This window comes from Symphodus melops (assembly GCF_947650265.1).
Source record: "Symphodus melops genome assembly, chromosome: 16".
NCBI classification, from domain to species: Eukaryota; Metazoa; Chordata; class Actinopteri; order Labriformes; family Labridae; genus Symphodus; species Symphodus melops.
Window position 1 is genome coordinate 11134150 of NC_136706.1, and position 17223 is coordinate 11151372.

The 17223-nt window shown below is 41.0% G+C and overlaps 1 protein-coding gene across 2 annotated transcripts in view; it reads left to right on the top strand.

Annotated features, from left to right (window-relative positions):
- The window catches only part of sh2d3ca (SH2 domain containing 3Ca), a 56781-nt gene that overhangs the window by 10221 nt on the left and 29337 nt on the right, over positions 1 to 17223 (top strand). The window contains exon 1 of one of the 2 annotated variants that reach the window (XM_079365150.1): positions 5702 to 6212. The exons of the other annotated variant lie outside the window; for it this stretch is intronic. Coding sequence (XP_079221276.1) covers positions 6132 to 6212 — 81 coding nt within the window. The 5' untranslated portion in view covers positions 5702 to 6131. Of the gene's footprint in view, positions 1 to 5701; positions 6213 to 17223 lie in introns of those variants that run through there. 2 annotated transcript variants of the gene reach the window in all.

The following is a 17223-nucleotide window of genomic DNA, read 5'->3' on the forward strand; positions in this document are numbered from 1 at the left end:
ACGACAATGCTAGCAGTAATGTTTAGCATGTTTTAATTTTAAACCCTTGTTTCACTACAATTCTGCAGCTGCCCCACATTGCCTTTGTTTATGACTCTTCCCTGATACCTTCTACACATACAGTTAGGCATAACAGAGGGTCTTGCCTTGAATGTGTGGTGTAAAAGGGGGCAACCAGTGTAAAAGTGTTAGCATGCTAACATTTAGTTTTTAGCATGTTGACCCCATGATGGCCCCAAAGTAGAAATCTTTGTTCAATCAAAGTTGGACAGATTAATCCTCTAGAGTTTAAGAATTTTCGTTGCACATTTGGATTTTTAAGTAAATTTAAGATGTTAAAATGTTTAAAGTTTCATATTTTAACCAGACGGTGTGGCTAGAGCATACCCACAATACCACCAAAGTAAGTAGGATTAATTGCCTGAGAACAATATAGTTAATTCATCAAATATATCCAATTTAAAAACAGGATAATTTAATGTGATAGTGACACACCAGGACACTGCCATCATTGAAACTATGCCAGTTACGTGCCTAAAAATGCTGACTTGTAGCAAGCACACTTTGCTAATTGGTTTTCTACTTTTATTGTCTCCATGTCCAGTTGACTTTTTAAAATGTGATTCACAGTGCAGAGCTGGATACCTGAACTCCTGGTGCTGCAATCATAAAACAGATAAAAACATCATTATGATAAGTTGATAAGGAGAATAGTCTCAAAAATGTTAATAGCACATGCAAAATAAAGAGACTGCATTCTAAAGATGTGCAGTATCACAGACTGATTGACCATTATTGGAAATTTGCTTTACTTACTGTCATTAAGAAAAGCTTTTCTTTTCATTGAAAGGCTTTTATGTCTTCAGGTGTTTTTTTTTTCTCTTACTGTCTTCAAGGTCAACACACACAAAGTCATACAAAAGTAGAGAATAATGACACATTGATTTCTTTAAGACTGTATTACACACTGCTTTCTTCACGCTGAAGATGTGCCTTGTTGCTACAGCAGCACATTTGTGTAAGGTTAAGCCATTTTAATGCGATTAAAGAAGGACAGCTGATTTGTAATTGCACAATTTCCCACCTTTATGAATATTTTTTGCATGTCTGTGGGGGACAGTGTCATCGTTCTTTCTCTCCATTAGGCCTCTTTCTCTTGCTGCTGATGTTTCAAACAGGCTTTGAAAGCCGTATCTGCCGGTTCGATATGGATTAACCAGTCGGTGAAAAGGGTCTGCCCTGTGAAAACACACTGATGACAATCAAACACACACAGATCATTAGCAGTAGCCCCCCACACCCACAATGGAGCCCTGGCTTTGTTTTTAGACACGCACACATGCCCACAGACACACATAGAGATATGTGTCTACTTTTAATCTTCATCTGCCCTTGCTCTAGCTCTTTTCATCTGTCACACACATACACACACACATTATACTCACGCTCTTGCTGTCTTCTTTCTCTCTCTATCTCTGTGTCTCTCTTCCACACAAACACGCACATACACACACTTGCACTCCTTTCATTAGTGGGATGCTTGCAGCCACATGCAGGGATTCTCCATTGTGCTCCCTATCAGCCTGCGGGAAGAGGCTCACTAATTAATATTTAACTGAAGACCGCCTCTGAGCAGGGGAGGAGATGTGGAGATAGAAGTGTGGAGGGATGGCCACAGAGGAGAGGGAAAGGACAGAGAAGAGAAGACAGGGAAAGACACGGATCAGAGAGAGAGGGGGAGTCTGGAGGTAGGAGGAAGGAGGTGAGGCTAGTGATGAGAGGTCGGGATAAGGAGGAAAAACAAGGGGAGGAGCATGGTGATAAGGAGGGTTGGAGGAAGGTTGAATTTGAGAGAACAGAGAGTGAGGAGCCGGGGACTGCTGGAAAGAAAAAGAGAAGATTCAGAAAGAATTAATAGCAGAAAGATTTATGAGAAAAATTAATACAAAATTGGGAACAAGCAACACATTTTGTTTATCAGTAAATAAAGTGAATAAAATATATGGTATCAATTACATGGTGTTTAATACAATTAAGTACCATGAATAATTACACCCCCAAAAAACGGGTTTAGGTACGTGTAATGACGCATACTTATGTTTAGGAGCTTGCAGATAACGTGATGTTTATCAAAGTTAGCAAAATGTCTCCTTGTTGGAGGGACAGTTGGCATCAGCCAATATTAAGGCCAAGGTATTAAAATCTGTATTGCCAGGAAAAAACAACATCTCTAAAGGTAGATAAAACCAAGTAAGTATAAGAATTAATAAGAACAAGAAAAAGCAGGAGCATTCAGGGTTGAATGAAGTGTACACAACACTAAACTAAGAAGTAGACTCTCCTTCTTCCTCCCAAGGCAAAGTGGGAAAAAGTTCAAAAATCATTTTTCCTTCAATCTATGAGTAAAGTCTACTACATTTAAACGTCTTCTATGATATATAGCAGTAAAGGTTAGGGACTGATGAAACATCTTACATTGTGTGTTTGTCACATTTATCTCAGTTATACAAGACTTGACAATAACAGTTGGTGCATGATCTTTACTTTGTTATATCGATTTAATGTCTGGATGAATTACTGTACGACCATAAAGAAAATGGATGTTGTACGACTAATAGACTATTCATACTGGCTGTTACATTCACTGTATTTGTATGGCACTGAATGTGGGATTTGGACAGTTGAACAATGTGAATGGACAATACAGCTGACAGTCATTGTATATGGGCATTTCAATAAATGTAGTCAACTGTCATTACAGTTCAAGACAAAGTTCTTCCAACAGTAGTTGCTGGTTAAAAGTACAAAGAGCATGTTAGTAGTGCACCGCAATACATACCCTTGTGTGTTAGATCATAAAGCTGAAGATATTTATATCTGTATCAAGTGTTTTCAGAGAACATTGTGTGACTCAGTTGAATCCGTTGCTTTGCTTTTAAAGTCGCAGCTCGGCACAGCAGCCTTTTGATATCTGTTTGACTTCACTTAATTCATCTGAGGACATGCGATGACACATGGAAACAAAAAGAAATCTGCACTGGGGTTGTTTTAGTTTGTAACTATTGACTGAAGATGCTCTGTTTTGCATGTTTCTTTAAATAGGCATTGATGGCGGTGTGTTATAAAAAAAGAAAAAGAAAAGGTTACAAATAGGCCCGTCTCCGACTCAGGACTTACATAATCAGATAGTCAGATTCTTCAAATTTATCCCATCGTCAAGTGATCATCAAATGTTTTTTTTGTTCTTTGCACGCATTGATCCATATTCTCATTTGCAACACAAGAAATAAACGACATAATTCAACTGCTTGTCGACTCTAGATAAAGTTTTTTTTCTGTAATAGGAACTTAACATTTGAAGATTTACTGTATTCTCCCAACTAACTAACTCACTAAAAACATCCCAATGATTCACATCCATAAAGCGATTCTATCCAAACCCATTACATCCATAAAAATCAAAGGATTGCTTAAAATGTACTTCTGCTGTTTCGCTTGTTGATGACACCTCATTCTTCCAGTTATGTTTTTTCGTCACACTGTTTAGAGCCTATAACAGCCTGTGTCGAAAACAGGTTCCTACCTCTGTTCTGCCAATTGCATGGGACTGACCCGATGACTAACTTTTCTTGTAGCCAATGAAATTCTAAAAACATGGACATGCTGCTTCTTTCCATACTTCACACACTAAGGAGATTGATGAAAAGTATGCGTGGTTTTCAGAACTACATTAAAAGTACTAATAAGATGATCGTTGTACCAAGGTAGGCTATGAGCCATTAATTATTTGGAGAACAGTCTATGTCTATGCAATGATAGACATTAGACACGCATATAGATGGAATGGACTGTTAGACCAGCGTTCGACTGAGGCTCTCTTGAACTCATCAACTCATCATGTTATTAGTTTCATCAACAAAAGTGTGTTTTGGCTAATGCTACCTCTAGTGCAGCCCATTTTTTATTTTGGCCGATTGGAGGGTAAATAATGTCTCTAACTTTGCCAGTTGTATTGCTAATTTCAGCTCCGCTAAAGTGGAAGATATCTGTTGTTTACTCTGCATCCATACAGTATGTCACATATTGCCACACACCATGTTCTTTGGGTTGTGTGTGTGTGTGTGTGTGTGTGTGTGTGTGTGTGTATATATGTTTTTGTGTGTGTGTGTGTGTGTTTTGTGGTGATGCAGCCAGATGTAACACGCTGTACATTGGGATTGTTTTGGCGAGGTATTACAGAGGATTGGGGGGAAAGGAAAGCACAGGGCCCCTCTTATGAGATTATTTGTGTCCCCACTGTGTAATCTGTCTAATCCAGCGCTGGATGGTTTGAGATTACATTTCAGAAGAGATGCTGTGGTTAATGAATCCATCCTATGTCTTGTAGTTCCTTATCTAGCCATATATTCTCCTTGCCTGTGACCCAATAACATGCATTCAAGAGGCTGATTAGCAGAGGGATTTTCGAGATTTAGCCTTAAAGACAGAGTATATGATGAGAAAAAAGACGCATGTTGCATTTGATTTTCTGCCTTTCTTCCATGGGTTCTGCAGTGGTGCAGACTTGACTTTATGCAGTGTCAGAATTTAGGATGCTGTCAAGGCTCTCGCATTGTTGCCATGGCGAAGCGTCCTCAATGATGTCACTCACTCAGGGCCTCTGGAGACAGAGCCCCACCCCTTCTTTCTGCCGGTATGTGTGCTTTTATTGGTGTGTGTGTGTGTGTGTGTGTGTGTGTGTGTGTGTGTGTGTGTGTGTGTGTGTGTGTGTGTGTGTGTGTGTGTGTGTGTGTGTGTGTGTGTGTGTGTGTGTGTGTGTGTGTGTGTGTGTGTGTGTGTGTGTGTGTGTGTGTGTGTGTGTGTGTGTGTGTGTGTGTGTGTGTGTGTGTGTGTGTGTGTGTGTTTGTGTGAGAAATGTGAAATGGTCCGGTGAAAATCACACTGTGTTATCCGTGAAACACCTGCCTGTGTGTTTCAGCTTATAATGAGCTGTCTAGCTGCAGTCTGCCTGGCTTTTTAGGAGACACATCATTATATTCTGCTACACACACACACACACACACACACACACACACACACACACACACACACACACACACACACACACACACACACACACACACAAATAGAGGGATAACTTTACTTCACCACAAGAACCTAAACCTAAACCTCTGTAGCTCTGTGTGTCGAAATGTAAAGGTACATTTACATTTTTGTGCTTGCTTGTGTGTGTGTGTGCATGTCTGCGTGTGAGTGTGGGTGTGTGTGGTAGAGATTTGGGGGTCTGGAGGGCACCCCTGTTGGGTTCCTTTCATTGCAAAAGAAAGGTTGGATTCCTTTGGGAGGCTTCACTCCTCCTCTTTTCTCTCCTTCTCCCTGCATCTTCTTAGTTCATCACCTCATCTTTTAATTGTCTTTCCTCCCCCTTTCCACCCGTCTTTTCTCACTTTCACCAATGTTGTCCTCCCCTCCATCGTACCTCCACCCTGTGTCAGCATTGTCTCAGCACTGGAGCTGGGGGTCGTCGGTGCGGGGTGGGTGGGGTTTTCTGACTGCATTTTCAACAGCACTTCTCTCCTCTGCTTCCCCCTCCCTTCATCCATCCATCCCTCCCACCCTCTCTCTCTCTCTCTCTCCCTCTCTCCCTCTGGTCCGCCCTCCCCCCACCCACACTCCTTTCATCAGCAAGCAATGAGGTAATCCCTAGCAGCCGCGTGAAGTGCAGCAAGTGCAGTAAGAGCGAGAGCAGAAGCCGGTGCGGGGCAGAAGAAGAGGCAGCAGTAGAGATGTCAAGAGCTGTGGTATCACTCGCTGTTATCAGTACCAGCTGTTAGCAGCTAACTCGTGGCTAAAAGCTGATGTGGTTACCAGCAGATGCTTGCAAGCTGTAGCTTTGGGTGTTAGCGGTTTGGCTCATAGCTTGTCTTTTGGAGTGGTGGCACTATGTTTAGGGGCTGTTAGTCTGGCAAGCTGCGAAGAGAGGAAGGCGAAGAGAGCTGACCGGGGTGGGACAGGCTCATCAAGACACCCTGAGGAAGAGTAGGACTGATCAAGAAAGAGAAGAAGAAGAAAAGGGGAGAGAAAGGAAAGATTTGAAGAAGGAGGGGAACAGAGGAAGGTGTGTGCCCACCATGACGGAGAGGTGTAGTCTGTGGAGTGCCCTGTCGGCTGCAGCATGCTGCTTCTACCGGGGATCTTTCATGCAGGTGCAGGTGAGTTAGCATCTGTGTGTCTTTTTCTGTATGTTTGTGTGTGTTGTGCTTCCTGGCGTGTAAAAAAAGTGCCTCTAGTACGCGGTATGTCAAAGCAAACCATATGCCTTTTTCTGTTTTGCATACTGTCCAAGTTTCTGTACATTTTCGTCCCTGCACGTGTGTGCATATCTGTAGGTTTGTGTGCCTGTGTGTATTCGTGGGAGGTTTGGCTTCTGTCTTGTGCCGGCAGCCAGTAATGTCAGGCTGCCTGCTCGAGCTGGCAGACTGATGATATCATAGGTGCTGTACAGTACTTGGGTGTCAGATGGACTGTGTGAAATCACAGCATGGAGGGAGATAAAGGGAACATTTGAGGGAAGAGAAAGGGGTTTATGAGTGTAAGTAATATTATATAAGTGTTTTCTTAAAAGAGGGGGGGAAAGTGTGTGAAGGGTACTGTACAGTGAAGCTTACTGTATCAGTTTTACTTTGGTCTAAATCTGGCTTCATGCTTGAAACCTAATATCTGACCTTATTCTTGGGACAAAATGACACCCGCAGTCTATTCTGTGTTCATAGTTGTACGTTCAGTAGAGTCTATTGTGCTTGATAGTCCATAGCCTTTGGCAGAAAGGTTGCGTTTTGAGACAGTCAGCTTTCCAGGGACCGACATAATGAAGTTTGTTTAAGTGGCATTGTGGGTATTTTTTGATATTCTCAAATGAAGTTTGTGAAGCAGCTCAAAGGTTGTAAGATATCAGTAAACTTGAGTCTCCTTCAAAAAAGCGAGCACTGAAAGAGGAGAATAAGTGAAGCTGAAGCACGTTGTTAATAGATGGCTGTAAATAGTAGACTCTGAGAGACCAAAAGGCGATATAGCCTGGGGTTATAATAGCATGCTAGACTGAAGCGCTTTCGCTGTCGTAGAATATATTCAACTTCTTCTCTCTTCTCTCTGCCACGTTGTTGGTTGCTGACTGTTGTAATTATAGTTAGCCTTTAAACGGGGAAACCACAGAGACCTTTTTTGTGTGTACAATTTGAATGCACGTGTTTCAGGGCAGTCATCCTTGTACTTTGTGTTGGCGTGTCCCACATTGTCCCTGCATGGCAACTCGACTCCTCAATAAGAAAATGGTGTTGTTGTTTTTTTTGCTGGATTACTTTGCTTGTTTTGTTGTTCTTAAACCACATGTCCATGTCAGAGAAACACATGGAGAGAGAGAGAGAGAGAGAGAGAGAGAGAGAGAGAGAGAGAGAGAGAGAGAGAGAGAGAGAGAGAGAGAGAGAGAGAGAGAGAGAGAGAGAGAGAGAGAGAGAGAGAGAGAGAGAGAGAGAGAGAGAGAGAGAGAGAGAGAGAGAGAGAGAGAGAGAGAGAGAGAGAGAGAGAGAGAGAGAGAGAGAGAGAGAGAGAGAGAGAGAGACTGTCTTTGGCTGTCTTTTAAGGTTTTCAAGGCGTCTGCTTTGTTTAGAGTGAAGTGTTTCAAAGCTCACACTAATGAAGTTATTTTAATTAATTCTGCTGTTTATGGTGGTGCTTGTGGTAGGGCTGTGTGTGTGTGTGTGTGTGTGTGTGTGTGTGTGTGTGTGTGATAGCAGGGGGGTAAATTAATTAGCAGTGAGTGAATGGTTAGAGTTAAGTGGGATCCCTTCCATTGCTAAAAAATAAATAAATAAATAAAATTCTGTGCAACTTGTGTTTGTGTGCACAAATTGTTTTTTCCCCCCCATAGACTCATTGATTCCCCTCAATCCATTCTAATTAAACATGGCCTGTCAGACACAATAGTGTCACATACAGTAACCTGAACAGAGATGTGAAGCTCTCATCATTTGGTGTTTTGAAAATTCAATATCTCACGGATACTTTTTTCTCTGATGGGAACCAATTTGTTGCCATAGTTACTCTTATCTAGGATAAATGCAACTTATAATTTAAGGCTCATTTTGTCTGAAAAACAGGACACTGATGTTATGTACAGCATAAGTTACCAAGATCAGATAATGTAGACCAACTATAATAAGAAAAGAAAGTTATATCCCAGATACTGTATTTATCCATAGTGTGTGCAACAATTGCAATTTTCCTGTGAAAACTGAGTTACTAATACCTTCAGCATACTTACTCAAATAATCTCTTTGTTGTCTGTTTATTTTTCAGCAAACATCGTAAGGAAATTTGCTCCTACCACGACACTCTTTAATCCTTTAACACATATATTTGTAATGTTTAATTGTTAAGCGCTATAATCATGATTTTCCCAAGAAAGTGTTCAGGGCTGTAAACACATGTTTGATTAATGAATAGTTTAATAACCCTGCACATGACATGCAGAGATGATGTTGACAAAGAGACAGCGCTGTGTGACCTGAGCTCATCAGCTGTATCAGTGCAGAGAGATTACATTTGATCCCCTGGTCTAGACAGCACTATGCTAGCTATGGACACACACACGCACGCACACACAAGCACACACACACACACACACACACACACACACACACACACACACACACACACACACACACACACACACACACACACACACACACACACAGCTTAACCATTGAAGCATTGTGTTTGCATTATACCCACTGCTTCCAGCATATCTCTGTAACTGGGACAATGTGTAACTGTCCACTGACCTCCTGCAGCGTTAAAACCCCCCAGAAATGCACTCATACACTTACACACTCAAAATGACACACACCACACAAATGCAGAGGCAGTTGTATTGACACAAAATACACAGATACTGTATATTGTTGTGGAAGTTAATCCTTTTTCCCCCTTCAAGCCACTTTAATTCTCCTTTCCCTTTCTTCCTCCTCCTCCCTTACTCTGCCCTCGACCATTTATCTCTCTGTCTATCTCTCTCCCATCCTCTCGACTCCCTGTATAGCCTCATTCCCTGCTGACCTGACCAGCATGTGGCAACCATCATGCCAGCCAGCAGCCGGCCCCTCTGTCCTTTAGTGTTCCTGCAGCTTGGCTGTATCTGGAACATTGCTGTCGACCTCCAACCTAGCAACATGGCACCTCTCTGCCTCCCAGTCCCATTTACAAGTTCTGTTTGAGCAAAAAGACTACCTAGAAACACACACATGAAAAATGTAAAGATCTATGATAGGACAATTGCTTCTTGGTTTTCATGACAGAAACGTGCCAGAGCAGGAAAAGGAGTAGATAAGTTTGGTTTTTCACCTTGAGTGTGTGTCCTTGCGGCTACAATGTCCTGATAGCCTTTAGTTTACAAAGGGACGCTTGTGACGTGCAAAGCTCAGAGGGTCGTCTGATTATAGAATGAGAAGAGACGAATGCAAATGAGCTGCTGATTATGCAGTTCTTAGAGGGGATCAAAGTAAGTCAAATTAATGGGTAATGTCATTGAAAATTGGACTGTTAAAATCCGTTTTTTGTTTTCTTTTGATTGAGTGATAAACACTCACAAATTCACACTTTTAAAATATACGTTTAAAAAGAGAACTGTTTTTAAGAAAGCCTGAACCAGACACATCATACATATTAAACTGGCCAGCTTTATTGCATTGATGTCCCATCTGATGCCTCGTCTGCACTTCATATCCTTATACCCAGGAGCACACATGTTCAATAACAGAAATTGGACTGTTGGTGTGTCCGTTCTGTAGTACCTCATATATGCAACACATCTCTTATATAGCTGAGGTTCAGTTCTTCTATGTTATTAGTTTACAGTACCATAAAATGTGTCCTTATTTGTATCAGCCTTCAGTGATGTCTGATGTTGTGTGTCCTCTTAAATGTTATTCTAAAAGATAAAGAGGGGCTTAGTGGGTTTTGGTCACTCAGTCAGTCACAGCAGGTTAACCAGCAATCAGGCTGTCAGTCAGATCCCCAGGGGAGGGGACAGTCCGGCAGGGGTTTTTGTATGAGCTTTACCCATCACCCCACTCTCTGTCTAGTCCCTGCTAAGCTAGCTGTAGAAGATATGGCCCTGCTAATGCCCTGGTGTGTGTGTGTGTGTGTGTGTGTGTGTGTGTGTGTGTGTGTGTGTGTGTGTGTGTGTGTGTGTGTGTGTGTGTGTGTGTGTGTGTGTGTGTGTGTGTGTGTGTGTGTGTGTGTGTGTGTGTGTGTGTGTGTGTGTGTGTGTGTGTGTGTGTGTGTGTGTGTGTGTGTGTGTGTGTGTGTGTGTGTGTGTGTGTGTGTTAACCAAAGCCAATTGGTATGTTTTAGTATTGAAATATTCACCATGTAATCCCCTCCACTCCACTCCTCATATCTCCCTCTCCCTCTCACCCTGCTCCCCAAAGCTTTTCACCACAAATCCTCTTCTGGTGTGCCTGCCTGTCACACCCTCTGGCACAAAGTGTGAAGGGCAGCCGTGTGTGTGTGCTTGTGCTTGTGCTTGTGTGTGTGCTTGTGTGCGTGCGCTACATATGTGCTTAAATTACCTTGGTGTTGAGTCCATATCCTCATTAGAGCACTGTGATGTTTTTGGCAGTAATGAGGAAAAATCCTGTGTGTGTTTTAATGTGTGTATGAATATCTGTGTGTGGAGCCTGAGACCATCCTTTGATTTTGTTTTTCATTCAAATTTCTCTGGTCAATCTCGTCCTTTGGACTGTAACTTCTGGATTTAACCAAACATGGACTTATCATTTCTTGGCATTGGCTACATTCAGAATAAAAAGATAGTGATTGTATTTCAATCTGCAGTTATTTGTGATTGGTATTTTTCTAGACAAATGTCATGATCATAATACTTCTTGATAGATGGGGCATTACTTGCTAGATAATTGTAACATCAATGACTCTGATGAAATGTGATCTACCAAATCACAACATAATATGATGTATTACAAATTATGATATGACACAGTAACATATAATACATACAGTATGATATACTGTTGGAAATTTGGTGGGGGTATAAAATACTGTACACAAAAATATATCTCAGTGGAATTATCGAAACAAGAATCGTGTTAATAAGAGTAGTACATTATAATGGTTACTAAAAAACACATAGTGCAACTTATCGCCTTGTCTTTTTCTTCACTGGAGGGCTTTGCTGAGAAGCAATTACAGGAAGTGTTGAATTTGCTTTGACAGCATACAAGAGTCCACTGCAACTTTATTCTTTAGAAGTGCTTTGTCCTACTACTGATACATTTTGCTCTGGCTGTCTTTTAATCTTCATCTTGGCCAAAGAGGTCAGAGAACAGACTCTGCGCTAAGTGGTCCTTTTAGTTGTAAGTCACTACAGCAGCTTTCTCTGAAAGGTATGAGCACACTTTGATTACTAAAAACATCAAATATGGATCAAGAGAAGTTCTTATAGATGGCTTATTGAGCTGCTTCAGATACCATAAACCTGATTGCAAGGTTTATTGTAAACAAAATACAGGCATAGAAATGAATGATTATATATAAATGAGATCAGTTGTTACTCGTACAGTAGGAGCTATGTTAGTCGATATTGTAATTTAAATGAATGTGACTAGTTTTGCCCAGTTTTTCAAAGAAATGTGTTTGTACGCTTGTCTGTGCTTCGGATAACTCAAGCGTATAATGTGTTCACCACTCAAACAAGTTAAAATGCAAAAACCAAATGGTGTCTTCATATCATGACTCTTAGCCGCAGGCCTGGGATCTCAGAGGTTTCCAGCTCAGTGCTTCATGTAATCATCTGCTCTCTTTCTTGACATGATAGAAGAGAAAGCTTTATAATAAGATAACATAAGGACATATGGTGTATAGACTATTTAAACAGAGGCAGGTGGAGGATGGAGTCTATTCTAAAGAATACCTGAAAATGCCCCTTAACTTGCGTTATAATTATCTTCCTCCCTCTCTCAGCGTTTAAGGAGTAGGGCTTAAAGTAATTGCTTTGGTGAATATTTACATATTTTATCTTTAAGTCCCTTTGCCTCAAAAGAAACTCATGAATGTTTAGCACTGATCTCGGATCCTGCATTCACCATTTTATATGGGAGATATGTTTGAATCTGTGAATTATAAGACCTGGGTAGTATGCCAAAGATCACTGCATTGGGATGCTTATAATGTAGCCTGCAGCTGATGTTCCTAGACTTAAATGTAGGCATGGTTGCTATAAGTGTAATCAAGACAAATAAAGAGAAATGATCAGGAATTCGTTTCAACTTGTGAAATGTGGTAATATACTCAGTTTTACATTGAACAGCAGATGTTTTGAATTAACAGTTAGCAAAGTTGGATCAAATTTGCTATCAACAATTTATAGCTGATACAATTTTCCTTCTCTCATGGTGGGAAGCTCAACTTCATTATTGCTATGTTTTAGGTAGTTGGCTAAGTTAAAAAAAGTCTATCCTTCCATACTGATGAGCAATGTTCAGTTGAGTCCAGCCACCACCTAGCTTAAAATAACATTAGCAAGGACGAGGCTGAATGCTAAAATTTTCTTTTGAAGTGTATGGGCCAAATATGAGTGTTGGCTTTTATCTGGAAATTGGTTATTCAATTTTGATGTAAAGAGAATAGTTAATAACACATTAGCTACCAGACACAAGCACATTTTTGCATATAGTGACATCCTAGCTGACATTACAGTAAGCTAGAAATGTAAACCTTTTCCATAAGCTTAAAAAATGTCATTGTGTAACATTATTTAGTCACTTCCTGTCTTTCAGTAATATAAGCTAGAACAGTTGATGTATGCAACTCTTAGTGGAATGGTATTTAATGTTATTGGTGGCTATTAAATATGCCGTCCAGAATTTGAAATTGCACGATGTTTCCCTGGATTTCACTTCCTGTTGCCTTTTCAGTTGCTATATGACAACTTCCTTCCATAAAACAAAAACTATTAATGACATATTCAAATATTAGCTTTCCATCTTAACACAATGGCCACTGTGCAAATATGGTGCACTGATTAGTCATCTCGCCTGCTTTATTTATTTATTTATTTTTTTACCTTGCTCTCTTCGCTCTCACACTCTTACTGCAACATTCATTCACACACTCTAATTCACAAAGTCTTTTGAGTTTTAAGATGAATGAAGTCTTGAATCTGCTAGTTTTACAATCCAACCTTAACAACTGACAGGTTAGGATGAATAGAGTGTGTGGATATGTGTTTGTGTATAATTCCTCTGAAGTCTCTCCACCCACCTACCACTGAGGAAATCATACATGCCAGTAGATCCACACATGCTGGGAACGTCACAGCTGAGAGGGAGTGTGGCATAGTAAAGGGATTTAGAGCAGGCGGCTGCCAATTGTTTGCCCTCTTGATCTTTGACCTTAGCTGACCCCAGAGGACATGGAGGTTACTGGATCACACTGGCGGCTGCAGCTTTAAAGGTTCAGGAGTCTAAAGTGAAACGAATAGCTGTTCTGGCACAGGGTGATGCACGCTTTTAACAACCCAATGTTTGACACAAAAAGTATGGCCTCCTGGTTTGACATGATAGACAATTGATGCAAACTGAGATTTAAGCATCTTTTCTTTTCGTTTGCGAGATGAATAAAGGATTATCTTCCCTATCTTCTCAGCATTTGAGATGACCCACATTATAGCATGAATCTTCCAAAAGTTGCCAATATTGCGCTGATCAAACTTTTGCTATTCAGTGTTAGTTTTACAGTACCAGGAAGATTATATATTCTTGAGGGGATTTTTCCCAGCTTTCTATGCCATTGCTGCTTTCTGTTATAATATCTAATAAATCCCACTGGGTAAAGTGTGTTTGACTTACAGAAGGCCCTGGACCTCTGTGGAGTTGTTTTAATGCATCATTTTAAGAGAAGAACCCGAGGCTGTTTGAGCGTCTCTGGGTGATTTGTAGGGAGCAGCTGAGAATGGCAATGAACGCACACTTGCACATGCTTGCTTATTCTTTCATACATACACACTCATTCACTCGTTTGTATGCATGCCTTCTCTTCAGACTGATGTACTTTTTTTTTTAACTTTCAGTTTAATGTAAAAAGAAAAAATCACTTCATTGATTTGTGGAGTCTCTAAGCAGTTGCAACAAATGTGTAGTTTTCTCCAAATAACAGCTGAAAAGTTTTTCAAATTGTCTTCCATTGATTTCCATTCAGTTGAGTAATTGACTGATTGTGTCAGCAGATACACAAGTTTGACACGAGTGCTCCGTTAAAGATGGATTGAGCGGCATTTCGTTAAAGGTGCTGATAACATTTATTAGTTATTAATGAATCAGGTTGGTGTGTTAATATGAACCAGACACAGATCCTGATAAGAGATTAAACAGATTTAATTGACTGAAATGTGGTGGCTTTGTTGGATGTGATTCAATTCGAATGAGATTACACTCCTGCTAATAAGATCAGATTTATGCAGTGTAGACGGTAGGATCATGTGCCAGAACACATATAACTCATGTGTGTACATAATCAGTGGATTTTTATAAAGATTAGTGAAAGCGAAGAAATAGATTAGAAGACTGGGTCCAAATATAAACGAATAATGGACAAGGCAAAGAACATACTTTAGCAAGGCAATTTTTTCTGTATGCGGCCATATCAGCTAACATTATCATAATTGGAAAAATAGTTTCAACCACATGTTATGTGGGTGTGCATCTATCTATGAAGAGCATGTTAGTGACATCATACTCGGTACATGCATAAAAAAATGGGAGCCAGGGGTGAGCAGTGGGAGGTGTGGGTGGTAGGAGGGGGAGGGAAGTTTAAAACATGTAAGGCGGAAGGAGAGAGAAGAGGAAGAGTAAACGTGCAGCACTTTGTAACAGGCTATCAGGGGCTAATTTCCCATGAGCATCTCTTTGAGCAACGGCTCCGGTGTCTCTCAGGGGAGTGTTTACGTTCACACCTTCACACACACTTCTCCACACACAAAGCGAGTCCTTTTCTGTTTCCTTTTTTTTATGTTGCTTGAAAGCAGTAGCCAGGGCAAGGCTGCTCTTGAAAGGTGTGCATGCATAGATAAAAAAGAGGTGTGTGTGTGTGTGTGTGTGTGTGTGTGTGTGTGTGTGTGTGTGTGTGTGTGTGTGTGTGTGTGTGTGTGTGTGTGTGTGTGTGTGTGTGTGTGTGTGTGTGTGTGTGTGTGTGTGTGTGTGTGTGTGTGTGTGTGTGTGTGTGTGTGTGTGTGTGTGTGTGTGTGTGTGTGTGTGGTAGAGATTTGGGTTTATTGCAATGACCTAGCAAGCCGTAAAAGCTCCATCTCCATTGCCATGACAACAGCCCGGAAACAACAAGAAGACAACTCCCATATCAACCCTCCCAACCCCCATCAGATGCATATGTGCAAGAAGAGTGTGTCGATGCAAAATTACATGCATTTTTGACTGTGTGCATTTAAGCGGAATTCAAACGTGTGTGTGTGTGTGTGTGTGTGTGAGTGTGAGTGTGAGTGTGAGAATGATCCAGAGTCCATTAAGAAGCTTCCCAGCAGGTACTGTCTGTGTCTCTAAATGATGCGCACAGCCCCAATACGTTTGCTGTGTACCTCTGTGGGGAGTGGTCACACATGCACACGCACACAGAGACACACGTGCACACACACTCTGTTGCTGCCTGTGTATGAATGGAAGGGATACCTCAGCAGCACTCTCCCACTGTCTGCCTCAGCTCCCATGTCCAACCTCCAGGAAGAGATGACATCATTTCTGGCCAATGGCATCACAGCTTTAGGGCGTGCTTCGTTGTGATTGTGCGTTAAGGAAGGTTGTGTGTGTGTGTGTGTGTGTGTGTGTGTGTGTGTGTGCATGTGCGTGTGTGCGTGTGTGTGCGTGTAAATTCGCTGGTAGTGGGGGGATAAAACTGATTGATATGCATCCATGGTCTACCTGTGAGATCAAACTGTTCCTCATTTTAATCCCCACATAAACGCTTGTCTGTCTTTTCTTTCTTCACATCCTCTCCTTTTTCTGCCATATATCTACAATGCTCTTTAACTTTTCTCCCATTTTTCTATACGATATACTGTCCTTTCTTCCCCTTTCTTCTTACCATTCTTTCCCTTTCTTTCATTTTTATTTTTCACCTCTCCTCCTGCATCTTCAGCTGCATAATCACGTCATGTGGTTTGCTGGTGCGCCAAGCTCCAAGGCCAGTCAATAGGTCATTGTTTGGACTGTGACTCTGCAAAATGTACGCGTGTGTGTACTGACTCAGCATGGGGTAGGATGTCACTGTGACCGAGTTCTAGATAAACTTGTTTGTGATGCACTTTCATACCATGACCTTTCATGTAAAGTGAGTTTTTGCATGATGGACTTTTCTTAGTCATGGCGCTATTTCTATCAATGTGTGTTTATCTATGGGGAAATGGTTATAATTCAAAATGTCTTTATGCTTGTACTTATATAAAATGTGATTACAGGTAAAGCAATATTGAATTTTCATTTGCCTTATATAGTTATTCCATAGCTTAAGGAATTTTTGCTATAGTAGCTAACTTTCCCCTTTTTTGGATGTTTGCTAAGCTCAGCTAACTGCCTCCTGACTTTAGCTTAAAACTGAACAGTTAGCCCTTAAATCAACACCTCTGGTTGCTGGTTTAGTTTAGCTGGTACTGTAGAGCAGGGGGGCCCATATACAGAGCCTGTTGTAATTTGACATTGCTCACATTTGACTTTTTTTCAGCTTTCCTGTTAACTCAACTCAACTCAACTCAACTTTATTTATAAAGCGCTTTTAAACAGCCATGGCTGTGACAAAGTGCTGTACATACATGAGCACAAACATAAAACATAAGTAAAACACTAACAGGGTTAACACAATAAAAACAATAAAAACAATAAAACACTAAAACAAGAACAGAGTCTCATGCTGGGTTAAAAGCCAAAGAATAAAAATGTGTTTTAAGATGAGTTTTAAAAATGGACAGTGAGGGGGCGTGTCTTATATGGAGAGGGAGGTCGTTCCAGAGTTTGGGACCGGCAAAAGAAAAAGCCCTATCCCCTCTGAGCTTCCGCTTGCACCTCGGTACCTGTTAAGACCAAAAATGTTTCAAATACATAAGCAGTAGTTTTGTCAGTGTGCTTCTATTCTATATCTTGGTTGTTT